The sequence below is a fragment of the Lineus longissimus genome, chromosome 9 (assembly GCF_910592395.1).
Source record: "Lineus longissimus chromosome 9, tnLinLong1.2, whole genome shotgun sequence".
Lineage (NCBI taxonomy): Eukaryota > Metazoa > Nemertea > Pilidiophora > Heteronemertea > Lineidae > Lineus > Lineus longissimus.
In genome coordinates, this window is record NC_088316.1 from 12,833,513 (window position 1) to 12,861,060 (window position 27,548).

General features: G+C 43.8%; 1 protein-coding gene across 1 annotated transcript; it reads right to left on the reverse strand.

Annotated features, from left to right (window-relative positions):
* Window positions 1-1,394: 1,394 nt before the first annotated feature.
* On the reverse strand, window positions 1,395-25,056 carry LOC135493481 (kinesin-like protein KIF20B). The gene is made up of 24 exons (XM_064780849.1): window positions 24,908-25,056; window positions 24,363-24,626; window positions 23,732-23,990; window positions 23,274-23,461; window positions 22,584-22,710; window positions 21,834-22,073; window positions 20,225-20,408; window positions 19,724-19,870; window positions 19,352-19,517; window positions 18,937-19,033; window positions 18,238-18,350; window positions 17,991-18,130; window positions 17,222-17,396; window positions 16,426-16,521; window positions 15,847-15,954; window positions 15,421-15,546; window positions 15,133-15,268; window positions 6,025-9,152; window positions 5,385-5,540; window positions 5,017-5,080; window positions 4,493-4,639; window positions 4,241-4,296; window positions 3,084-3,281; window positions 1,395-2,680 (listed from the first exon to the last, which is right to left on the reverse strand). Exons 2-24 carry the CDS (start codon window positions 24,594-24,596, stop codon window positions 2,606-2,608), a joined length of 6,360 nt encoding a protein of 2,119 aa, XP_064636919.1. The 5' UTR covers window positions 24,597-24,626; window positions 24,908-25,056; the 3' UTR covers window positions 1,395-2,605.
* Window positions 25,057-27,548: the final 2,492 nt, after the last annotated feature.

Sequence of the window (27,548 nt, forward strand, 5' to 3'; positions counted from 1 at the left end):
GACATACATGTATTGAGACTTTTGCTGCGGGCCGGAAAAGTTAGATTAGATTATTTTGTTACCGGTAGATTTGTAAAGAAATTCTTACTTTAAAAAAAATAAAATCTATTTTGATGAAAAATACCAAAGTGTAATTTCAGTTTCTCTTTGCTCTCAAAGACAGGACCATTCGTGGATGCTGGGTAGCTCCTGTACCTGTGGGATGTACTAGATACAACCCATGTACCTGAGGTAACTTATGTACCTGGGGACTGGCTCAACCTGGCCATGGATACAACCCATGTACCTGAAGTACCTTATGTACCTGGGACTGGCTCAACCTGACCATGGATACAACCCATGTACCTGAGGTACCTTATGTACCTGGGACTGGCTCAACCTGACCATGGATACAACCCATGTACCTGAAGTACCTTATGTACCTGGGACTGGCTCAACCTGACCATGGATACAACCCATGTACCTGAAGTACCTTATGTACCTGGGACTGGCTCAACCTGACCATGGATACAACCCATGTACCTGAGGTACCTTATGTACCTGGGACTGGCTCAACCTGACCATGGATACAACCCATGTACCTGAAGTACCTTGTGTACCTGGGACTGGCTCAACCTGACCATGGATACAACCCATGTACCTGAGGTAACTTATGTACCTGGGGACTGGCTCAACCTGGCCATGGATACAACCCATGCACCTGAAGTACCTTGTGTACCTGGGACTGGCTCAACCTGACCATGGATACAACCCATGCACCTGGAGTACCTTATGTACCTGGGACTGGCTCAACCTGACCATGGATACAACCCATGCACCTAAAGTACCTTATGTACCTGGGACTGGCTCAACCTGACCATGGATACAACCCATGCACCTGAAGTACCTTATGTACCTGGGACTGGCTCAACCTGACCATGGATACAACCCATGCACCTAAAGTACCTTATGTACCTGGGACTGGCTCAACCTGACCATGGATACAACCCATGTACCTGAAGTACCTTATGTACCTGGGACTGGCTCAACCTGACCATGGATACAACCCATGTACCTAAAGTACCTTATGTACCTGGGACTGGCTCAACCTGGCCATGGATACAACCCATGTACCTGAGGTACCTTATGTACCTGGGACTGGCTCAACCTGACCATGGATACAACCCATGTACCTGAAGTACCTTATGTACCTGGGACTGGCTCAACCTGACCATGGATACAACCCATGTACCTGAAGTACCTTATGTACCTGGGACTGGCTCAACCTGACCATGGATACAACCCATGTACCTGAGGTAACTTATGTACCTGGGACTGGCTCAACCTGACCATGGATACAACCCATGTACCTGAAGTACCTTATGTTCCTGGGACTGGCTCAACCTGGCCATGGATACAACCCATGTACCTGAAGTACCTTATGTATCTGGGACTGGCTCAACCTGACCATGGATACAACCCATGTACCTGAGGTAACTTATGTACCTGGGACTGGCTCAACCTGACCATGGATACAACCCATGTACCTGAAGTACCTAATGTACCTGGGACTGGCTCAACCTGACCATGGATACAACCCATGTACCTGAGGTAACTTATGTACCTGGGACTGGCTCAACCTGACCATGGATACAACCCATGTACCTGAAGTACCTTATGTACCTGGGACTGACCAAGTAAGGGCTATTTTAGCTGAGGTGACTAGCATCATGACGAGATGTATAAAACACGACAAGTAGCGAAGGACAATAATATGCTGGCGACGTCATGCAAAGATGACACAATACACCACATGATTTACAAAATGCCAGAGGCTAGTTTACTCAATTTCACACAAAGGAACTGGACAGCTCACCCTTCAGGCCTCTCAATAACAGAAAGTATACACCGTTCAATGGTATGAGAGTAAAAAATCCCCCCCCCCCAAATAAATTTCTGGCCCCCCGAAGTGTTTTCTGGAGGTTTAGCTGGGTGTATCCCAAATATGTAATTGATAGGCCCGCCCTTTCAAACACTAACAAGAAATCTGTATCTAGCTGAACGTTAGCATGTTTGAAAGGCAATAAGTTACAACCAGGCACGCGAGCTCAAGCAATCATTCATTAAACATACACGATTATATCTACAAAGTTGTTCTATACAAGATTTACAGTTAAATGCAGTCTCACACAGAGATGAAATATTTAGTTTTCTCCTCGAGAGTTAAATATTAACAGAGTTGGAAATGAAAGCAGGCTTGATAAAACATTCCAATAGCTTACAAACTTCCTCGAAGACTTTCAGTTAAATGCAGTCTGAGGTACAATGTCACAGAACATGTCACGGAACATGTCCTAGACCCAATGTCACTGAACATGTCCTAGACCCAATATCACGGAACATATCCTAGACCCAATGTCACTGAACATGTCTTAGACCCACTGTCACGGAACATGTCCTAGACCCACTGTCACGGAACATGTCCTAGACCCAATGTCACGGAACATGTCCTAGACCTAATGTCACGGAACATGTCCTAGACCCAATGTCATGTTGCAATGTGAACAAAAACCTCATTGAAAGATATCAATATCTTGAGTTGCATTGACTGAGACTCGACCAACGACTAATGGCGCGGTGTGGTAATCGTGCGGAGTCTTCTCCGTATGGCTGTTGTTTTAGTTGGTTCCTCCTCCCCCTGCTGTAAAGAGAGAATGAGGTGAATAGCAGAGAAGCTAGTGACGATTTTATTTACTCGGCATTTTCATGGATCAGGGAAAACTCTTTATTTCGATGATTTGGTTGGTTTTTGACTTGTTATGAATGTTCACTTTGAAGAGATATTGAACAATGCACCAGATCAACTTGCCTTTTGGGTGCACCGTTTACAGCAACGCCTTTGGCAAGGTGATGCGAGCATCTTGTGATGACAGTCACAGTGACAGCTAGAAGACAGGAGGTGTTGGTGCCGAGAGGTCTGCCACACTGACAAAACATGCTTCAGCTAAACTGTCTGCCTGACCTAAACGAGCTGGCCAAGGAATATTGGTCAGACAGTGCAGGAGTTGGGCCAGATGTAAACACTTCACCAAGTGTCTGCTTACCTCACTCTCATTACTCCGCTTCTTCTTGGACCTGCCGCGTGTCATGCGCTTCACCGGCTCAGGAGATGGTGATGGTTTATTCCCCTGACCGCTGAAACTCTCCATTGGAATGTCAAGGATTGAGGGGCCAATGCCTGATGCTGCAGGGTCAATGTTCTCAATGCCTCCACTTTGACTTTCGATCAAGACTGGTTCACACTGAAAGTTGTACAGTACTGATGACATTATATCTTGCACAGGCATAGGGTAGGATATTAAACCATGTGTGCAGGTCTGCTTGAGAGATCCCCGAGAGACTTCTGCAGGAAAGAAGGTCTGCAGCCTCTAGAGCTTGTGCAGTGAATGATTCTGATGTCTTTTTTGACCAGCAATCCACTCTGTCAACCTGTGCAACAACATCTTGCATGTGTCGATCTTGTCATAGCCAACGTCATAAGACTGTGCCACAGGAGTCAGTGACCAGCTGAGTTTCCTATCATGACATCATCTACACAGGCTCCCTTGATGACAAGGTCGAGACTGTTCGAGCTTGCTGTTCATGCGTACCTTGACCTTGGCCAAAGCTGGGTGCTTTGAAGCACTAATTATCACTATTCCCAAGCGCTTTGATAATGGCTCAAAGTGCTTTGAAAAGGTGTTTTTAGGGGACCTCTTATTGAAGGCAAGTTTCTGGCTGCAGTGGAGTCGGACACTAACAAGACATCAAGGCCTCAGAGACTTGCACCAGAAGAACATTTTCTTCCATTAGGCGCAGAGCAGACGTTGTGGTACATGAAAAAAATGTCTCGTGGCTGCTTACCTGATCGGACAAGTTCTTGATCTCCTGTAGGTAATTCTCTTTGAAACGAGGATTAATCAGGAGATAGGTACCATCAAAGGAGGCAAGTCACCACTATGACAGCCAAGTTATATCATAATATTGTTAACTGAGAAACCGGACAACATCCTTACTCAATATCTGTGAACCAGTTCAACTTCCAATGAAAAACCCACCACCTTGATGATAGTATTATCGTCCATGTCACAGGGAAACACCTCTCAACGTTAGAATCAACGGTAACACGACAAAGAAAAATAGGCCATGCATATCTGCACCAATTTTTAGGTAGTTCAAGAAATTTCACAAAAACTTTGAACATTTCAGTGTTGACCGTTACCTGTTCAAGAGTGTCTATTTCTGGCGCTTTTTTTTCTACCATCAACTTCACTTTTTCTGAAAAATAAAGCAAATATATGAACTGGGCAACGTAGTGGCTGGGCGGCGCATGAGTCTAACATTTTGCTAAGTAACTTGGTGACATGCGAGCCGCCTAATGTTGTAACAAAGCCTACCAATGATCCTGGGGAAGAAACTACACATCACGCAACACTGCCAACAGTTCATTAACCAACACAAGAACCTTTTTTACCTTTTGTCATTTTCTTGAGTTGTTTATCAATTTTTTCCTTCTCGGCTTGTACCTCCTGGAGGGCTTTGTCCTGATCAGACCTCTCAGCATCCTGCTCGGCAGCAAGCTCTCGCAGTGTCACGATTTGTGCTTGGAAGGCAGCAGTAGCTGAAGCAAGATAGAGGGCGCTAGTTGGCAAACAGCCTCGAGGTGCAAGCGATAGTCATGCACTGGGGGACGAAGAGCATATTTCTGTCCAGGTTGTTGACTTCATGCTTGAGACGAGAATATAGGTATTCATATGTTGAAACTACTTCCAATAATTCATGGTCAATTTCAAATACCCACCTGCTCGGTGCAGCCCCCAGCATGCATGTGTGCCATGTCCCAAGAAATAATGGTGGAAAGGTTTTCTTTTGTAGTGTGTGATGTGGTGTTGTGTTGGGAACCTGATTAATCTGCTAAAGCCTCAAACCCAAGGATTGACTACATAGACCAAAACAGGCAAAATTGATTTTGAAGTTTGTTAACGATGGCATACATACCTTTATCAGCAGCGGTGAGTCTGTCCTCGAGTTCTTTGATGCGACCAACCAGTTGATCTTCATGCTGAAGGAAAAATCACCGTCAAGTCAACACATGACATTCAAGAGTATTTGTCTTGTTATCACTGTTATTCAGCACAGTACAATGTCAGCCATTACAAAATAAAGTGAATGTCAGTCATTATCATCATCAGCTTTATTCTGGAGAGCCCAGGAGTGAAGCCCACTTGGCTATGAGATTCCTCCTCAGACCATCAAGGCCATGCGATTCTGATTTGAATTATTTGCTAACTCAAGGATAGACTGACTACTCATCACGAGAATAGTGCACCAACAAGATAAAAAGATTCCGAGCATGAATGATTCACCTTGAGTTTCTCACACATCTCCTGGAGACTAGCATCCTTCTTGTTTTCTCGCGAGTTAAACTTAATCTCGAGAGAGTCGAGGCGGTTGTTCTGTTCTGTGATATACGAGTTGGCCTCTTGCAGATCCTGCTTCAAGGCGGCGATGGTCTCGAGAGCCTAGAGAGGGAGAGGAGAATGAGCCTACTGTAGGAGTGTACCAGATTTAGGAATCATTGGAATGGAATAAGGCAAAGGGCAAATTCAAAATGCTTCGACTGGTTTTGAACTTATGAAAAAATTCAACAACGAACGATGAAAAAAAATTTTAAAGTGAAGAAACATGGTCAGTCCAAAAATATTTTTAACGTTGAAAATTTTTCACTATTTTGAACTTATGAAAAAATTCAACTCTGGAAAAAAATTCTAAGTCCAAATATTTTTTTTTATTTTTTTTTTCTGCTCAAAATGAAGAAACATTGTCTGTCCCAAAAAATTTAGACTTTATTTTTCAGAATTTTGAACTTATGACCCTCACCCTAACCCAACTCTGAAAGATGAAAAAATTTCTAAATCCAAAAATATTTTTCACTTGTTTTTTTTCTGCTCGAAATGAAGAAACACGGTCTGTCCCAAAAAAAATTTGACTTTGAAAATTGTTCACCTTTTCTGTCAGATTCTGTTCAAGTTCTGACTGCAGTGATATCTGTTCCTCTAGGGTCCGTTTCAGGTCAGCAATTGCCAGCACACCCTCGGACTTCAGTGCTCTTTGCTCTTCCACATTGGCCTCTAATTCCTCTCTTAGTATTGTCTGCTTATTTGCAGCGGCCTCTAATTCCTTGACCTTTTCTTGAAGACACTCCACCTCTGACGACTTGTCACCGATCTCCGCTCCCAACTGTGCTATCTGTTTTTCCATCTCTGCCTCTAAATCTTGCACCTTTTGTTCAAGTACCTCTGCCTCAGAAATCTGACCTTTCAACTCGATGCATTCTTCAGTTAACCCGCTGACTTTTTTTTGTAACTTTTCAACATTCTCCTCGGCTTTTTCACGATGTTTGATGACGTCAACTACGGTCATCTCGGCCTTCTCAAGTCGTGACTGTGACTTCTTCAAACGAGCCTCCATCTGAGCACGCTGTTCCTCCGCACGTTCTTTACTCATCGACTGCCGTGACAATTCCTCGTCGGTTTCTTCCAGCGATGACTCTAACTCGGCAATTCTTGTCCTGAGCTCCGCAAGAGTACCTTCCCATTCTTCGACTTGTTTTGTCAAGGTCACCTTGCTGGCCTCAACGTCCTCAATAGTTCGTAAATGAACCTGAACCTGACCTAGAACACACTCATGGTCTTTCTTGAGACTCTCAATGGAATTCAGCAACAACTCATTCTCCCTCCGTATCACTTCCGTACTTTCCAAGTGTTGTTTAGCATCGGAGTCCATATCGGTTTGTAAGTCACTAATCTTCCTCTTTGATTCCGTTACTTTCACCAACAAGTCCTCCTTCTCTCTTTCCAAGGCAGCATTAGTGCTCTTCAAGTCTCCAACCTGCGTCACCAATAACTCCTCCTGTATTTGGGAATTCTTCTGTGCGTCTGCCAACATGGCTTCCTTCTCCTTTCTCACATCGGTTAGCGTCTGCTCCAGGTTACCAGCAGACTCTACACTCAACTTCAACTCCTGTTTAACATCTTTCAACTCTGCCTGCATGCTCTCCAACTCATCCTCCTGACTCATCAACTCACTCAATGCAGACCGCAATTCCTCTTTCGTTTTTTCAAATGTTTGCAACTGTGTTCTCACTGTATCTAATTCACCTTCCAAGTTTTTGAACTTTTCATTTTGTTCTTTCACCGATCGGAGCTCCTCTTCCAAATGTTCTGACCGCTCTGCCTGGACCCGTGTCTCACCCAACTGCACCTCCATGCGCTCCACTTTACGAGTATCAGTCCTGAGGCCCTCCAACTCACTCTCCAACTCCATCACCTTGCAGCTCTGCGACGATGCCGTCTCTAACTCTTGCTCGATTACCTTCACTTTCTGATTAGCATCATTCAAATCTTTCTTCAGCCCTTGGATCGTTTTATTCGCCCCTTCAAGATCCTCGTTTACATTTCTCAATCTCTCCACTTCCACTTGCAAGGCTTTCAACTCCTGCTCAAGTCGACTCACATTACCAAGCTCAATCTTCAATTCTTCCTCGAGTTCAACAACTTCGCCTGCCGAGTCTTCCAGTTCCTTCTCCAAGTCTGCCAGCCTTCCAGTTTGCATCCGTATCTCCTCGACCTCACTCTGTAGCCCAGCAGCCTTGTCAGACTCCAATCTCACCTGCTGCATTGCTGCCAATCGCATTGTTGCATTCTCTGTCTTTGCATCATGGATTTCTCCCTGCAACACTGCAAGCTGCACACGAGCATCTTCAAGCTCCTTCTCCAGCGCTGGAACGCATTCCAACTCTGCTTTTAACTTTTTGATCTTTTTCTTCAATCCTTTGACTTTCTCGGCCTCCTTTTCCACCAGTTTTTCCACCTCAGTCCTAGCTTTCTCTAGTTCAGCCTGGAGGATAGAAATCTTAACAGCAGCCTCCTCTTTATGTTGCAAGCTCTGAATGCCCCGATCATGTGCCTCCTGTTCTAACCGTACATTCCTATTATTAGCTGCTTCAAGTTCACTTCTCGTCTGTTCATCATGTTTCCTATCATCAGCAAGAAGATCTTCCATCGACAAGAGTTTATTCTCCGTCTGCTCCTGACACTCTTTCAACTTCTCAAACCCACGCTCCACTTCTTCCTTCAAGTTCACCTCCCTCGCAAACTTCTCATTCACCCCATTTAGTTCTGCTTTTAATCCTTCCAATGACGTCTGCAACTCTGTGTTCTGCTTCATCTCTATCGTCAATCTTTCATCACATTTCTCAAAGTCTTCCTCAAACATTTCCAACTTAGTGAGCATATTAGCCTTTTCGATATTTGCCTGCCTCACCTCCTCTTCAAGTAGGCCGAACTTTGTCTTCAGGTTGTTTAAATCCACCTCAAGTGAGGCATTCTGCTCACTCACTCTTTGAGACTCTTGTAAATCCTCTTCCAGAACCTTCATGCGTGAAATCAGAACGTCCCTATCATCCGTTTCCTGTGATAACTTCTCCTTTTCAACTAGTTGAACATGAACATCAGATATTTTGTGTTCAGAATAAGACTTCTCATCTCTCGTCATGGAGAGTTCTAGCTCAGCTGCTTCCAGTGCACCCTCCAGCTCTTTCACCTTCAATGACAGCTCTGTTATCATGGAATCGGCCACGTCAACCTGTCCCTTGGCACCGCTTAACTCCTGTCGAAGTTTCTCAATCATCACATCCACTTCCGCTCCAGTTCCTACAGGAGCTCGCGTCACAGCCTCTAACTCAGCAATCTTTTGCTCCAACTGTCTCATCTTCTCCTCCACGTGGCTGCGCTCCTCTCGTTCCTGGAACAACTCGTTCTCTAGATCTTCTCGCTTTGTCTCCATGATAGTAATCGACAACGCGCCCTCAGGTTTCTCCAGCCTGGCCTCTAACTCCCTGATCCTCCTAGTCGCCTCGGAGTGCTGCAGCTTCTCAGCTTCGTACTTCCTCAACGTTTCTGACACTTGCACATCAGAATCTGACGACTTGGCTTTGGCGTACTCATAGGCACATTTTTCTATTTCTATTTGTGATCGGAGGTCTTCACACTTGACTGCCAAGGCATCTATCGTACATTGGAGGTCGCTTATTTGTGTTTCGTTAGCTGAGGATGCTTTCTGAAGTTTTGACACTAAAAAAGAAGAAAAGGATGGAAATGCTTCAGCTCAATTAAAAATAGGAATAAATGTGTTCAAAGTGAAGCGTCGCTGGCTGCCCAGATGATGACCAGATAAGCTTGAGAAGTTCTGTCCTCAACTCATCATCTGGTGATCAATGGAAAGCAGGCTGTTACAGGAAACAAACAACATACTCACCAAGTCCTACTTTTTTTACAGGCTATAATTGTTTAAGGGGCTTTGTCCAGGAAATATTACTAAACATTGATAACATCTTTATCACAGCATCCAATCTCTTCATGTGATTGTTTTGCGATTGAGACTCAATCACTATTGACAAAGTAACCGTCACGTCTAAACCCAGACGTTTTGGCGACGATTAAACGCTCTTGAACATTTCTCCGTATCCACTTCAACCTACAGGGGATATTTGTGAAAACCTCGATCAACAGGTCATCGATTACACTGTTTGATCAAAACAGACTTTGTTTTCGTAACATTTTGAAGAAAGACACATTAAATAAAAATATTCTCAAATCTCCGAAGCATGTTATTAGAAACATCACATCAAGTCAAACATCTCAGAAGCATGTTTATTAGAAACATCACATCAAGTCAAACATCTCAGAAGCAAGTTATTAGAAACATCACTTCAAGGCCAAACATCTCAGAAGCATGTGATGAGAAACATCACATCAAGTCAAACATCTCAGAAGCAAGTTATTAGAAACATCACATCAAGTCAAACATCTCAGAAGCATGTTATTAGAAACATCACTTCAAGGCCAAACATCTCAGAAGCATGTTATGAGAAACATCACATCAAGTCTTGACACTAAAAAAGTTTTGACACTAAAAAACATACGCTCAGGCCTCCAAAGATTGTCACAAGGAATATAAAAGTGTCGATTCGAAAGAACTCTCGCAGGACGTCCTCAGTTCGTTTCAGCAACACTTCCGACTGCTGCTAGTGATGCAGCAAATAGCCTGAATGCAGCTCTCATTCGTGCATTGGATAAGCATGCCCCAAAGCGGAAGTGTCAACCGAAATCGCGTAAGCCTGATCCATGGATGACCAAGGAAGTCTTTGTAGCCCGTGCACTACGTAGGCGACTTGAATCTCGCTGGCGCTCAACTGAGTTGACGGGCCACAAGGAAATGTTCGTAAATCAGGTGAAAGCAACCAGCGCTGCCATCAAAGAGGCAAAACAGTCATTCTGTGAGACCAAACTGTCTGACAAATGCAACTCCCAGTGTGAGCTCTTTAACGCCTTCGTTGATCTTACCCGTAACTCCAATGGGCCATCCCATTCTTCAGTCGGCGCAAAGGACATGGATCGAGCAAACAGATTTTTTGACAATAAAATAGTGACAATACGCCAACAGCTAGACAACTGTGTACAGGTACAAGAACTGTCAGTACAAACAACAAGAAAATCTCGTGTGATTCTGTCGGACTTTAAGCCAACTACTGCAACTGAGCTGGAGGGGATCATTCCGTCAACACCAGTTAAAACATCCATGCTGGATCCTATTCCAGGTCAACTCCTCAAGGAGTATAAAAAGGAATATAAAAAGTGTCGATTCGAAAGAACTCTCGCAGGACGTCCTCAGTTCGTTTCAGCAACACATTCCGACTGCTGCTAGTGATGCAGCAAATAGCCTGAATGCAGCTCTCATTCGTGCATTGGATAAGCATGCCCCAAAGCGGAAGTGTCAACCGAAATCGCGTAAGCCTGATCCTTGGATGACCAAGGAAGACTTCGTAGCCCGTGCACTACGTAGGCGACTTGAATCTCGCTGGCGCTCAACTAAGCTGACGGTCCACAAGGAAATGTTCGTAAATCAGGTGAAAGCAACCAGCGCTGCCATCAAAGAGGCAAAACAGTCATTCTATGAGACCAAACTGTCTGACAAATGCAACTCCCAGCGTGAGCTCTTTAACGCCTTCGTTGATCTTACCCGTAACTCCAATGGGCCATCCCATTCTTCAGTCGGCGCAAAGGACATGGATCGAGCAAACAGATTTTTTGACAATAAAATAGTGACAATACGCCAACAGCTAGACAACTGTGTACAGGTACAAGAACTGTCAGTACAAACAACCAGAAAATCTCGTGTGATTCTGTCGGACTTTAAGCCAACTACTGCAACTGAGCTGGAGGGGATCATTCGGTCAACACCAGTTAAAACATCCATGCTGGATCCTATTCCAGGTCAACTCCTCAAGGACGTTTTGCCTAACATCTTACCATCTTTAATTCCCGGACACTATGAAGCTAGCTGTGATTACACCCATTTTGAAGAAGCAAGGGGCAGATGAGTCCGAGTTCAAGAACTACCGGCCTGTCTCCAACCTCTCATATTTTTCAAAGCTTCTGGAACGTGTGGTAGCAGCCAGGCTCCACAGCCATCTTGCAGCTAGTAAAATGTATAATCCGCATCAGTCGGCTTACCGCTCCGGCCTGTGTGGAGACTGCCCTGCTATCTATCACTAACAGTGTCCTTCAGAGCTTTGACAAAAAGGAGGGTTGTGCAATGGTTCTCTTGGACTTATCTGCCGCCTTTGATACCATTGACCACGAAATCATGATATCGCGTCTCAAAGATGTCTTTGGTGTCCAGGGCAATGCACTTTCATGGTTTGAATCTTACTTAAGAGGCTGTGAGTTCAGGGTTAAAGTCGGTACCAGCCTGTCTGATATTCATGATCTGAAGCATGGCATACCGCAGGGCAACGTTCTCGGCCCTTTGCTTTTCTCGTGCTACACTGATCCACTGGCGGAGGTTGGCGAGGGTCACCTCGTGGACGGCCATTTTATTGCTGATTATACCCAGGTCTGGCATGCCTTCAGCTTCTCTGACACTGCGTCACTAGCCCAGATCATCAATAGAATTGAAAGCTGCCTTGATGATGTCTGCCTTTGGATGGCAGAGAACAAGCTTAAACTAAACGAGTCTAAAACCGAGTTCCTGCTGCTGCGGTCACCTCATCAGGAGGCCAAACTGGTGAAGGACAATGTATGTTTGGGAGTCGGTAGTGCTCGAGTTGTCACTAGCGAGTCTGCGCGCAATCTGGGTGTACTATTTGACAGTCATTTGTCATTTCATAAACAAATCTCCCAGGTTGTCTCGTCGGGCTTCTTTTACTTGCGCAAGATTGCCTCTGTAAAACAATACCTTCCTGTTGATCTCTTAGGCAATCTTGTGCATGCTTTTATCACATCCCAACTAGACTTCGGTAATTCACTTTATCATGGTCTCCCAGCCTATGAAATAAATAGACTACAAAAGCTACAAAACCAAGCAGCGAGGTTGTTGACGGGCAGCAGAAAATATTACCACATCACTCCAGTGCTACACCATCTGGCTGCCTGTCCAACAACGTATAAAGTTTAAAATTTTTACTTTTGCTTTCAGAGCCGGGCAGGGCGCAGGCCCCGACTATCTCCAGGTCCCACTCGAGAGGCCAAGTCTCAGGACAAGGGCAAACTCGGCTCCAACTCTGGAGTGGAAGCGGGCCCAAAAGGTTACGGCCGGGGATAGAGTCTTCGCGGTCTGCGCCCCACGACTCTGGAATGCTTTGTCAATAACGATGCGGGCCATCGATTATTTTTAATTTTTTAAAAGATCACTCAAGACTCAAATTTTTATTGAAGCTTTTGGGTAATTGTTTTATCTCACCTTTTTATGCATGTACAAAATGGTTTTATCTCTGTAAAGCGCCGCTGACAATTTATTTTTAAGCGGCGCTATATAAATTTTTATTATCATTTTTTATTATTAAGTCAAACATCTCAGAAGCATGTTATTAGAAACATCACATCAAGTCAAACATCTCAGAAGCACGTTATTAGAAACATCACACCAAGTCAAATATTGGCATCAACATCCAATTGTTCGACTTCAGATGGTTGAGAGATTTGGTGATTTAATTAATGTGAGAGTGAGCCAACGAAAAAGTGATAAAATGAGACCCATTTGGCAAAACAGCCCAGTTGTTTTTCCATGAAGCCATAGCTGATTAGCAGCAATGAAACTTTGCAACTCCTGAACAGCAAGTCACAGATAACAGAACCACTTTGGGATAAGAAACCATAATGATCATGATGCCACCAAATATACATTTTGCCAGACAGTCTTAAAGTTTGATTATATAAGTGCTTGATATAAGAAAGAAACAAGGTTAGACAACAAAACGAAGGTAATAACAACAGGTGATAACTTGATGTCAGATGATTAGCGGTGCCGTCAACACGGGGGGGATGTGCCTTATTGCCATAAGTGTTGGAGGTTACAGTATTCACCAAGTTCGCCCAGCCTTTCATTCAAAGTCTGCTGAAATTATACTGCAGTTAGTGACATGTAGATGCAGAGTCAATCCACTTCTTGAAAATATCATGTCGTACTCAATCAACACAGCAGATGTTAACTAAGTTTTCCGAAACTGAACACACCATAGATTCCATTGCCTGATAACTTACTAATTGAAAAACAGTCACAAAATGTTCTGATGAATTGGACCAAAAATGGTATTGTGGCAAGTGTAAAACCATATCAATGAATCTCAAATTTTGCTCTCATGATTTTAAATGAATTATAAGATTGTGCATGATAGTGAGTGGAGCAATGTCATGTCATGACAGACGGACCAGTGGTCAACACAAACAACATGGGGTAGCACCATCTTCTATCCATGTTTGTTCAGAAAGAGTTCCGACTAAACCCTCAGCAGCTGTTTTTCTTTTGACCGCGTATTGTATGCCTTCCGTGTATTATACGCCTTTTTGGTTATCTGCGCTAGCAATAGAGAGCGCCGTGACTTGCACGATTTCAAATGTTGACTACTACTCCTCCGTCGTGAAGTCAACACACGGAATTTCTTTGAGATCTTTCTCGACAGTGTTGACTGTGTTGTGACACTAGACTTTCTTGATGTTTTACTTGGTAGCATCTTTTTTTTACTCTGCCGCGGGGAATTCTGCAGACGTAACAAACTGGATTTGGTTGGTTTGGGACCTTTTGGCGTTTCACTGGGAGAAGCATGTGATGGCTTCAAGAGTCCTTTCTGACGCGGAGAGGCAAATGGTGAACACATAAGAGCACTCCTGATCGTTTCCACAGGATTTCGCCACGGTTTCTTTGCTCTGGCACGTAACTCACGCGGCGTCATTGGATGGTATTCCGGTGACGTAACCACGATGGTTGGATTGATAGTCGGTAACTTTCTGGTTGACCTACGACGAGCACTATGTGGAGTTGACAGGCCTGGGTTAATGACAGGTCTTGGGTGACGTCGCTCACTTGTTCTTGGAGTCAAATGTTGAATGGCATCCACATAGTCAGCCACAATGTCTTGCTCTTGGCCGGGAGATGTCTCTTCAACCCGCTGGGGAGATATGTCATCTTGCGGCTCTGTTTCATTAATGGTGTGCTTGGTGGAACTCATCAATGGTTCATGGGATTCATTCAGGACCGACTCATGCAGCAGCTCACTCTGAGAGGCCCTGCGTCTGTCAGTGAATGGAGCAGCCTGAAACTGCCCAGTGAACTCATTTGTATCAGCACTTGGAGCGAGTGGTAATGTCCCATCCTCACCATCTCTAGTGGCACATGGACTGCCAATATAAGCATGTGGACTACCCAAGATCTTACCAATGGCACCATCTGTATCTACAAATCGACTGGACTGGAATACATGTAACATGGCAGCATTGTTTACTGCAGCAAATGGACTAGCAATGTCTGTATGGGCACATGGACTGGCCAGAATTGGCTGACTGGCAATGTCTGTATGGGCACATGGACTGGCCAGAATTGGCTGACTGGCAATGTCTGTATGGGCAGACCTCTCTGTCTTAACATTCCTAGAGCCCCCGGTTAGACAGGCATAAGCTTCACTCTGAAATGGCATGAAATCCTGTGAGGATGTCACACGGCATTCATCTGACGTCATCGCCTCACCTGACACCACCAATGCATTATGGGTACTACCTTGATTGTCCCGCTCCGTCAGCTCAGCTTGGAGTCTTCTGATTGTATCATCTTGAGCCTTCATATTCACCTCAGCTTCCTCAATGGCCTGTTTGCTGTCAACAGCCACTCGCCTCAGGTCTTCCATCGTCTCATTCTGGAAGAAGAAGCAGGGGTAACATGGCTAATAAGGATAATGGATGACAGGTGTCAATCAATCAATCAATCAATCAATCAAGGCCACATACCAGAGACTCTATCCTTCTCTCATCATCATGGATGACAGATCCATCAATCAACGCTACATACCAGAGACTCTATCCTTCTCTCATCATCATGGATGACTGCCTTGAGTTTCTCGATCTCGATCTCCTTCATCTCAAACATGTCTCCAGCCTCTGTCAGCATGTCATTGAGCTGCATCATCTGCTCCTCCTGGAAGTTAATAATAGTTACATCAGCACCGTCTATCAATCTGTCAATCAATCAATCAATCAATCAATCAATCAATCAATCAATCAATCAATCAATCAATCAATCAATCAATTAAAACAGCAATTAAACTAGAACTGACATAAGCACATAGAACGCCATAAGTGAATGGAACGCCACTTTCTCTGAACCACTGTTAAAAGCTTCATTTTGGCAGATTTTGCTATTCTCTCTTATCTGCCAAACCGTCAGCGCTCACAGCTCGTTTCAAAAGGGCACACTCCATGGTCTATAAGTGCCTACCTGCTGAGATAGTTTCGACTTGCTGTCTTCCAATTGTTGAGCCATGTTTTCCATGAGTTCATTGTTGGTGATGTCGGAACTGTCGTTGAGCAAGACAGACTTCTCAAACTGGAATATAGAGTATTTAGGTTCATCCTGAGAGAAGGTCACTTGTGTACTTGAGGACATATCGAAGAAAGAGATGAGGAAAAAAGCCTTGGAGCTGGTGGCTACCATATTTCTCTTGTTCATTGTGAGCAAAGGTACACAATCATTCAGTGGATGATAGCATGATGGAACCTGTCACAGCCTAGCAAAGCCATTTCTGCCAAGGAGATTTTGAGCACATATCCATGTGGTTCAGAGTCAGACATGTTTATTATAATCTGACGCTTTTAAGTATTTATATCCATGTATAACCCTGGTGTACTTGACGTGGGATCAGATAGCTGATTACAATGAGTGTTAACAAGGGATCAGATAGCTGATTACAATGAGTGATAACAAGGGATCAGATAGCTGATTACAATGAGTGATAACAAGGGATCAGATAGCTGATTACAATGAGTGTAAACAAGGCTGATAATATAGACAACTCACCGTGACCCCTTTCTCTAACTGTTGCTTGGCCGCTGAAAGTTCAAAGCGTGTCTTCGTCAACTGCTCCTGGAGAGACTTCTTTTCGTTTTCAAGATCCTAGAATAAGTGACAAATGAGTTGTTGTTAGTGGGCGGATACCATGCTGCAAAGTCAGACAGCTAACCATCCACAAGGCACTTGAGGTGAAATCAACATGTCCCCTCTGAACACAGGGTTCTAGCCACACCATTGGTATAACTTACCTTGTTAGCAAGGCCCAGAACACCACAGCATGAGCACTTTTTAAGTTGAATGCGGTCTAAACATGTATTTCAGTTATATCTCAGTGCAGCAAACTTCCTTTAAACAGGTTGAGCTACAATACATTAAACCATGCAACCCAAGATTTAAGCCTCGTCCGTTGCATCAACTCGACATATCAACAAACATAAAATAAACAAGAAGCCCATCTACAACAGCGCAGATGGGGAAAGCGAGGTAACAAGGTCTGATCATTCAGCATGCCATGCATAGCAACGTGCACTCACGTTTATCACAGTCTTGTGCTCATCCTGGAATTCCAAATTTAGTCGTTCGAATGCCATTTTTAGAGATTTTAATACAACAATGCACAATGAGATATGTCCATAATCAATTGAAACACAAATAACATAAAGTTGTAAACACCAAAAAAGCAATTATACATATATCAACACATTACAGTAATACACATTACCATTCCTTGAGAGTCATAGAAACACTTTTAAACAGGTCCAATTCCCCATTCCCAGCAAAAACCCCCGTAATATGACCTTACCTGAACTTTGACCTTTTCTTGATGGAGTACGACAGTGGAGACATATTCATCGTCATCGTCCTGGAAGCGGTCGAGTCTGGCTCGTTTGCGTGTCTTCTTGATGGAGGCCATGTAGAGCTTGAGCTTCTGATCAGCGCGTTCCTCTGCTTGGTATCGCTGCTCCTCCATGCGATCACTGGAACCAAGTCATTTCATATGTCATGATCAGAGTCTCATGCCTAACACATGGCTTTCCCTCTGCTAACCCCCCCCCCCCCCCCCCGCCCCCAAAAACTCGTGAATGCCAATCACATGGCAAAGTGAGTCTAAACAGCAGAAAGTTTGATCCATGCACGGTGAACAACTGCAGGACACTCGTTGCTTTGACTGAGCCGTAACGTGTCCACCTCAGGACACTCGTTGCTTTGACTGAGCCATAACGTGTCCACCTCAGGACACTCGTTGCTTTGACTGAGCTGTAACGTGTCCACCTCAGGACACTCGTTGCTTTGACTGAGCCTTAACGTGTCCACCTCAGGACACCCGTTGCTTTGACTGAGCCTTAACGTGTCCACCTCAGGACACTCGTTGCTTTGACTGAGCCGTAACGTGTCCACCTCAGGACACTCGTTGCTTTGACTGAGCTGTAACGTGTCCACCTCAGGACACTCGTTGCTTTGACTGAGCTGTAACGTGTCCACCTCAGGACACTCGTTGCTTTGACTGAGCTGTAACGTGTCCACCTCAGAACACTCGTTGCTTTGACCGAGCCGTAACGTGTCCACCTCACCTGTAATCCTGTTCAATCTTCACGAGTTGCGATGCCATCTCATTGCAGACTTCCTCACGGATTTCCAACTCCATCATAGCCATCTTCATCCGATCTTGCTTCAGTTGGTCTCGCAGCTTCTCAATGACATCCATGAGTTTCTGAAGATGAGAACCGACCAAACATGTATAGTTAAGGATATTGCTGGAGCCGAGATACTGTATGTTTACTTAAGTGGGTCTCTTGGGTTATGAATTGCTAACTGTACCTGATTCACCTGATTGTTCTCCTCAGCAACCTCTTCAAACTGACTCTCCTCGTCTTCATCCACTGTCTGCAGCTTCTCCTCATCCTCCTCCTCGATCCAACGCTGCATCGAACCTGACAAACAAACACCAAATCATGGTCAACTCCATAACCTGCTGCTGCCGAGGTCAAACATGCATTGCTCCAACATCTAATGTATTCAACTCCATTACCTGCTGCTGCTGAGGTCAAACATGCATTGCTCCAACATCTATTATTCAACTCAATAACCTGCTGCTGCTGAGGTCAAACATGCATTGCTCCAACATCTAATGTATTCAACTCCATAACCTGCTGCTGCTGAGGTCAAAAATGCATTGCACCAACATCTAATCTATTCAACTCAATAACCTGCTGCTGCTGCTGAGGTCAAACATGCATTGCTCCAACATCTAATGTATTCATTCTGAGTTGTGTTGAGCCACCAAACACTGCCCCAGTGTGTTATTGAGATGAAGGAGGATCAATGCATTCCTTAATGCACTATCGCCATGACCAATGCTTTGAGCCGAATCAACACAAAAACCCACTTTGACAGCCTTCTTGGGTTTGGTGGGTACATGTTCTGTAAACTAGGTTTACCCACCTTCTTGGGCACTACATATCCATATCCAATGAAAGGGTTTGGTGGGTTTATGTTCTGTAAACTAGGTTTACTCACCTGGAGTTGCCCATGCGACAGATGCACGACCATCAGGACCCATGGACAGAGACATCAACTTCTTGGGTTTCTTCTCTTCCTTCTGAACACTGGTCACCTAGGAGGCAGACACGATATGCTCTATAATACTTGTGGAAGACCTTAAGAAATGAATGGGTGCTCCTTCTGCACTGCGAGATTTGGAGATCTATCAGAGCTTTGTGTGCCAGTGACTGCGTCTTCTGTCCAAGTTGATCCTCGTCAATGAATAACTTCTCCTCAATCCAGGTGCAGATGGCCAGAATTCTCCACCCAGGGCTGGGTTTGGCCATGTTACACAGCTATTCATGTCATTGGCGCCAAGAGAGCCATGTGACCATCACACTCCATGCCATTCTTCACCACATCAGTCACTGACCTCGCATTCCTAACCTACCTGTTTGGCGATCGCCGAGAACTTGAGCACATGAAGGGTTTCGTCAAACATGCTTGCATTCTGGTTGATATTAACCACCATCGAGGCACGACCTTTACCCGAGAAGAAGTTCTGGAAGAGGCGGGTGAGCTTGCTTTCACGGAATGGCACAATCCTCTGGCTCGTTCTGCAATTAGATGCTCAACTCAATGACAAAGTTTCCTTTATTAGATTCTCTAATTCAAATGAGACCTTTCTCTTTGACAACGGTCACATTGGGTGAGTTTTGAGTTACTCAGTGATAATTGCACATACATAAGTTATTTGCGTCAGTTGTCACGATAAATCCCAACCAAGATTTCCATGAGAAAGATTGAAAAGGATGCTGCTTACTTGTGAGTCTGATTGTGGCGCAGGATGTCGATGCACTGACCAAGCGTCAACAGAGATCGATTGATTGAGCCTGCTTCTCGTAAACGTTCACCGGTGCTTCGAGTCTTGCTATATCTCTCGGAGCCAGCGAGATCACAGAATGATAACCTGCAATCAAATTGTACTGATTAGTAAAGTTAGGCTATTGTCAGTGATTCAATGTTGGCCAGAACGATAGCAGTCAAGAGGTACACGGTTCATTTATGCCTCACATACAATATGCCATCACTTTCTGGAGATCATGGAAGAAAGTATACACAGGATTTTGTGATTCACACAGCTTTCTTCACTGCACAAGGTTATTTCTCTTCAATTCATTCACAATCAATGACCACACAACCTAATGTCAAGGTTCCACACTTTCTAACTTTGCATCACTGCAAACATACAGCCCACTGAAAGGCAACAGATTTGTGTATTTTGTGGTTCCTCGGGCCTCCACAAGCAACCATCGATACTTACATGCTGACGCGAGCAACCTTGGGATTCTCCTTGTCAACAACACGTAACAACTTCATGGTGAAGATACAGTGAGATCGTGAAGAGTTCTGATTGAGTTTGGTGCAGGCTGTTTGGAGATTCCTCTGACCAATAGTTAGAACTTTATATGCTTCATCAGCAGTGGTCACATGGATCCACTTCAGGCCTAGGAAACAAACAGGTCACATTTACAACTACTATCAATTGAAATACTGAAACAGCTAATTCTGAAATAGGATTGATGATGTCAATGATGATGATTATTAAAGACAACGACAGCAATGATTTTTTAAACTAGACTTGTGAAATTTGCTTGACAGCAAATTTGATGGTCTCCACATGGAAAGGGAAAGTTCAGTGAAGAGGTCAAGGATGGAAATGTGGGAAGATTTTATTCGATTTGTAAGGGACCATCCATCTCTGTGTTGAATTGTTACCAAATGAGAATCTGAGTTGATGTGAATGTTGGAGGTGTTCTATTCCATTTCATCAGTTGGCTTCTAAAATGGGGCGAGCTGGTACTTAGGTGAAAGTTAAAAAGAGGTTTGCTCATGAATACAAACTGTCGTCTCTGTATTTTGATAAGAGCCAATTGATATCAAGAGTCACCTGATTGTACATAAAGGGATGGGCATTCATGAGCAGGCCTTTTAAAGAACTAAATCGAAATGAAGAGATATTGTTAATGTAATATTTATTAATTGCACTGAATGATTGGCCTGGCCAGCAGGTGATTGAGGAAGCTATTAGAATTATGATCGTAAAAAACAACAACAGAACTAGACTGAGAAATTTGCTTACCACTACCAGCAAATTTGACGGAACCCAGGATTGTGGAGGAAGCAGTGGTACCTGATGATGGTATCCATATGCGTAGAGGGGGAGGGGGATATGACGAGAGCGGAGAAATTACTATGTACGGAAATAGATCATCCGACAATCGAAAGTATATCATTTTTACAAAGCCTCGAGGTCCGACGTCAATGGGCATGTACTAGGCCTATACTATAGTCTATAGAAATGCACTAACGTTAGACATGCCAAAACACTACTCGCTACAAGCATCAGGCGACCAAACACATTGATATAAGGACTACTAGGACTACAGGGTGTCTCATACGCCCTAGTGAGACGATCGGGAACCAATCTATCAATGGTCTGCCTTGGCTTCAAATGCGCATGCGTGAACCGAGTAAGCCGAGTTAACTGTTTAATATGAGAATGCCAACACACGGATTGAACTCGGGTTTAAGTGATGTCACCAGAATCGCTTAGGAGATTTTCAAACAAATCAGAAAATCGGAGCATAAAAATGCTTCAAAGTCATCGAAAAGTTCCGAATTTTGAAAATCGTTTTGCAATATTCCATGGATCAAGTTGAGTTTGATGGAACTGGGGTGTTTGATTTTCGGTGTATTCAGCAGTTTCGCTGGACTACCTCCATAAATGTTCATGGAAGAAGAATAAGAAACAAGAACCTAGTACCTGAGTGATATCAATATAGTCTCCACTGTAGTGTGGAGACCATAATGACAATGATAATGATAATGACATAATACTCATCTGAGAATTCTTGCAAGTCGGTTCCTACCTTTTATATACGGAGTACCTGTCTTATCAGAGGCAAGTTTCAGGACGGCTCTCCTTGATGTCTTCTTCTTGGGGATTGGATCGAGGAGGTCATAGATGTATTCGTTGTAGATCTCGGCAAACGACACCCAGATGGAAAAGCGGATCTGACCCTGCGCCTCCACATCAATGGCCGCTTGTTCACGGTCACGATGTTTTGCATCTTCAAATAACTGCTCAAGCTGCACCTGTGTGTTGTCACCTGCAAAATAGAGACGAGTGATCAGCCACATACATCATGGCGAGGATTATCGACGTCAGGTTTGAGTGCAGTTTTGGTGTAAATGGCAGGTAGCAGCACTGCTCCTGGGTGCTGTACGCACCCATCAAACACAGAGAGCTATGAATTGCTGGGTTCTAAAAAACCCCTCTGCCTCAGCTCTGTCACACTCAGGTATACAAAAGGCACAACATTTTTTATTTGTTGTCGATGGGAAAGTGGCTCCTCTGACCAGGAAGACTGACACTCAATCACCACACGGTAGAAAGCCTGGCCAGAGTCTGGTCAAATTCTGTTAGATTGTAGTCTGTGGACAGCAGAAGCAGACGTCACACTCTGGAACATTGAGGTCAAACCATTCGAACAGGAGAAGTCATAGATAATACAACTTCATTGTAAAAGATGGCAAGTCAGCTGACTCTTCTGCATTACATTCAGCCGGGTTGACCTCTTTAACATGTTTACTGCTAGTGACAAGCATCTTTAGTTTACCTGGTGCGTTTAGCGATTTAGCAGTCGATTCCCGGGTGAGTGAAGGTAGGGAGCCTGTTGTCATGTTGACTGTTGAGCGGGAGACATCTGACATCTCCTCACCCATCATCGTCGACATATCTACATCCTAGGCAAAGACACAAATTGTTAACAACAGGAACATGTTTAGCTTCCCATGATTCAAGAAAATATTGCTTCGAACAAACTTCACCAGAGCTGCAACCAACAAAAAACTTCTGTTTCACGTCTTCATGTACAATACACCATATAAGTTTGCAAAAAGCAAACATTAGGCAAGCATTACTTCAGCTATAGGCTTTGAATTGAAAAATCAACAGGGTGCCCATTTTGGCCGTGGGCACTGGAAAGTGTGATTTAAGATTTCACTCGGCATAGAGTGGCAAGGCTTTAGTCGGAGAAGTAAGGTAGAGTCCTTATTCTTGTTATGGTGAGATGTCCGCAGATCCTGGCAGATGAGCAACTACTTGTGGAACATTGATACGACTTGACATTTGAGGGTGAATGTCACATAAGTGTTCTTGTACAGACAGAGGGCAAACAGCAGCCTACTTTTCATTCCAAGTTCATGGTTTCTGTTAAACCTGGCCTTACTTACAACAAAGCAATTGGCTGGTGTCAGCCTTCCTGAGCCGATAAAAACATGACATAGCTTGTATAATGGCTACTCACCTCCTCAGTCGATAGCCTAAACACTTTATCTTTCACTTTCTGTTCGATTTCCTGCTGGGTCTCACTCAAGGCGATCACATCACAGAACATGTGCGGCTTGAGAGACATGGACGCCCATTGTTTGCCCTCGATGCTGTTGAAGACGACATCCAGGCTTCGCGGTAAGATGCCGCTATCATTTGGTTTGCCTAAAGAGAGAAGGTCAAACACATCTTACATGTCTTGAAATCTCCAAATCATTCAAATCTGGGTGTTTCAACTCATCAAAAATCTTACACCGTAGAAAGGCTCCATGGTTTAGAAGGATAAAAAGAGTGGGCCTTTTTCACAAGTAAATCAGGAAAGTCATGCCACTTTTCTAAGACAGATGAAAAAAATTAAAACTTATTTCAACAATAGTAATTTGAAGCAAACCAGAATTACTTACGAGATTGCGAGAGTTCTGTGCGTGTACTTACCCAAAATAGTATAAGTCTTTCCAGACCCAGTGACACCATATGTAAACATGAGACAGTTCTGTCCATCTACAAAATCCTTAACAGTGCCGAGCATCGTCTCTTCAAAGAAACCCTTCTGCTGCACAGTGTCATTGAAGATCTTTGAAAATGTGAAGTTATGCGTCTGCTTGGCGCAACCATGAGCCGTGTTCTTGAAAGTGACAGAGTCCTTCGGTGCATGTACAGTCAGAGTATGCTCTGTGTCTTGGTGGATGGTGTTCTGAAGTGACATGAATATCCTCAATCAGCACCTCAATGTTTAATTGATATTTGCTGTTTATCTGAATTTCAAAGCACCGAAACATATTCAGAAAACAGTTCAAGAAAGCTTTTGTACAGTTACATGTATTTACAAAGATTGTCAAAACATATTTTTATGAGAATTGGCAACAAAAATATGGTACGATTTCTTGAATACCCAACATAAACCACCGAAGAATTCCATGTTCTTCTCTATCATCAGTATTTGTGTTGTGTGGCTCTGTCCTCCCTATATTACTAAAGCAAATTGATTGAACCATCACTTCCACATATGGAGAGATGCATAGAAAAGAGCATATCTACTCTTAAGATGTACACAACTTTAATTTACCTGATTTTCATTGTTTTCTAACTCGTGTTCCATGAACGGGCGAACACGGAGATAAACTTTCATATGCTCATGTCCGGGTAGGTCTGGCTTTGTCTCCTTGACCATGTTGACAGCGGGTTGATGTGTGAAGTCCAATGCCAAGTTCTTCCTAATGTCCCCCAGACCACCGGGAGTAAGAGGAATTTCCACAATCATGTCGGCATCATCATAAACTGGTCGTGTTGTCTCAGACATCTTGAAACCTTCTATTTATTCTAAGAAAAACTAAAACGAGAATGAATATACTGAGAATAGTAACTAAGTAAGTTCGAACTTAATTTCAAGCTGCCCACAACCTGTCATGGCCAATTGACTACGTCTACAAGTAATGACAGTTCAACTAGGGGCCTACAGGTTGTGATCTGACATCTTGTCTTATCAAATGTAGCCTACAAATGTATGCAATGTATGATGTTAAGAGTCGTGGAAGGCATAACTGCATTAAAAGGTCTTACGCGAATTTGAAGAAGTTTATTTTGGTGCCAACCATATGCGTTTCACCTTACCTTCAACAAAGGATCGTCGTGTCTCCAGGCATTGTCCGAACTCGGCCTAGGCCTTCTGTTGTGTCATTTAATTGTTGCGCATTTATATTCACCCTAACGAGCGTATTTCAGTAAAATACTAAAAATTCTTGAATATTTACAATTCATGCTATTCGCGGCCAGCCACAAATGAATGAGTTTTGAAACAAACAACCAATCAAAAGGCGCGTTCCAAAGGAAAGCCGGTCGTTTCGCTCCATGACCTTTTCGCCCCCAGTCGTTTCGTTCAAAATCGGAGTCTCGGGATAAATGCTTAGCCCATTTCGTACCCAAACACACCATGTTTCAAAATGGGTACGAATAACGAACTGGGAACTGGGAACTGGGAACTGGGAGCCAACTTCACAGACCCGATGCATTTGGCTATCTGCCGGTGTAGGCCATGGGACGAGTGTGAAAAATGTGAAGTTCCGTTTGACAAATTAGCGGGCAAATTGAAAACAGTCGTTTTGGGGTAATATGGGGGTGCTGATTTCAAAAATCAATTTTTCTCCCTCGTAAAGTTGCACATTAAGTCAGAAATGAGACCCTTTAAAATAGGGCCTAATGGTCCCAGAGTAGGGGTCAAAAGGTTGATGTCATCGAAACATGTCAACATGGGTATCAAAATGAAGGTCTATGGGGTAATTTAACATTGCATAGTTTTTGGCCCCCTTAACGAACCGTGGGACCCCCAGGGATGGTCAAAAAGGGCAAAAGTGGAAACTTTGACCGCCTCCCATGAGCTTCATGGGCACTGCATGTGGATAAAAACTGTTTTATTCGACAGTACTCACAAAGACCTTTTCATAGATACCCATGACGACAACCTATACGATTACTGTCAAATAAAACAGTTTTTATCCATATGAAGATCGTGGGACAGGGTCAAAGTTACCACTTTTGCCCTTTTTAACCCTCCCTGGAGGGTCCCACGGTTCGTTAAGGGGGCCAAAAACTATGCAATGTTAAATTACCCCATAGACCTTCATTTTGATACCCATTTTGACATGTTTCGATGACATCAACTTTTTGACCCCTACTTTGGGACCATTAGGCCCTATTAAGGGTCTCATTTCTGACTTAATGTGCAACTTTACGCGGGAGAAAAATTGATTTTTGAAATCAGCACCCCCATATTACCCAAAAACGACTGTTTTCAATTTGCCCGCTAATTTGTCAAACGGAATCCTTTTTCTAGACACATTTTTGCCACTCGTCCCATGGCCTAGTGGTAATGGCACCTCAGTGCCACCTAAGGTCTCGTTAGGGAGTTTTTCCCAAATGTAATATTGCCAATTGGGCCGGACAATCACGAAAACCCCCAAATATTATACATTTCTTCCTGAATAATTCTTACAGTGACCATTCCCCCATGAAAGACAGTTGCTTACGCTACACAAAAATCAAAAAAAAATCGAGGGTCAACCATTGAACTTAGTTTCCTTGCGCAGATGGATCTTTGGCGATTTTATGAGCCGAAAAATAATCGAGATGACCCCATGCTCATGACGTGACGAGAGCAAATCTTACGGTTGGGGTGTAAATCCGCTATAATGCAGACATCATCGGGGCCAACAACTATTTCTTTTGACCCAGCCGGAGTCTTTCAAACAATTGATTGATTGACTCTGACCCTGCTGACCTCGATTTTTATAAACTTTTAAAAAAGCCCATTCAAACGGTTAAATCAACTGCAATGATATCTCTTTTATATCACTGAGGTACATAAATACGATATGTTGAGAAAAATCTGTACAACTATCGAAATATACGATTACTTGGAACTATTTCGGTCAATCACTTTGCCACCTCCGCGACATCGTCACAATTGCGACGCGCTCGTTTGCATACCGCATATCTCCATTTGGCATGAACGCCTTGACGGTTCAGCGCTAGGAGTGTTTGACTGTTGATCGGCTGGTCACGGGTTCGACTCCCGGTGAATCTGCCGCAGTTTTCTCTTTTTTTCTTCTTCCTTTTCTTGTAATCTAATCATCCATGTACAGATGTCGAAATTTTCATTTTCATTATTATCATTATCATACCCCGCACCCAAACTTTTCGAACTGCAGCACATACTGATTTCGGGCGTTCGGATACTACCGAGGATCGTTCGAATCGGCAGCTGGTATTTTCGAGGATACATTGGGGCAAAAAAGTATTAGTGTCGGGCCGTGTCTTTTTCAATCAGATTTAGTCAAAGGGTATCCTCAGCTTCAGTCTTTTTATACTCCTTCGTCATATCGAAAGGCGAATGATATTGAAAACCACTCTTGCCTAGATGGTTATGGGGGTCTGTTTTGTCCCCCCCCCCCGAGAAATGTTGTTCTTAGGACGCAGGTCGTTTCCATCTTCATAAATGGGTCCAACCTGTTCCAAATACTATTTACTTTGACGCCCTGGTCTTAGTGTCCAAGTGCAGACGGATCTTTGGCGATTTTATGAGCCGAGAAATAATCGAGATGACCCCATGTTTTCGCATCTATCTGCCGGTGGTAATGGCATCTCAGTGCCACCTCAACGTGCTCATGACGTGACGAGAGCAAATCTTACGGGTGGGGTGGAAATCCGCCATATTGCTGATATCATCGGCGCCAACAACTATTTCTTTTGACCCTGC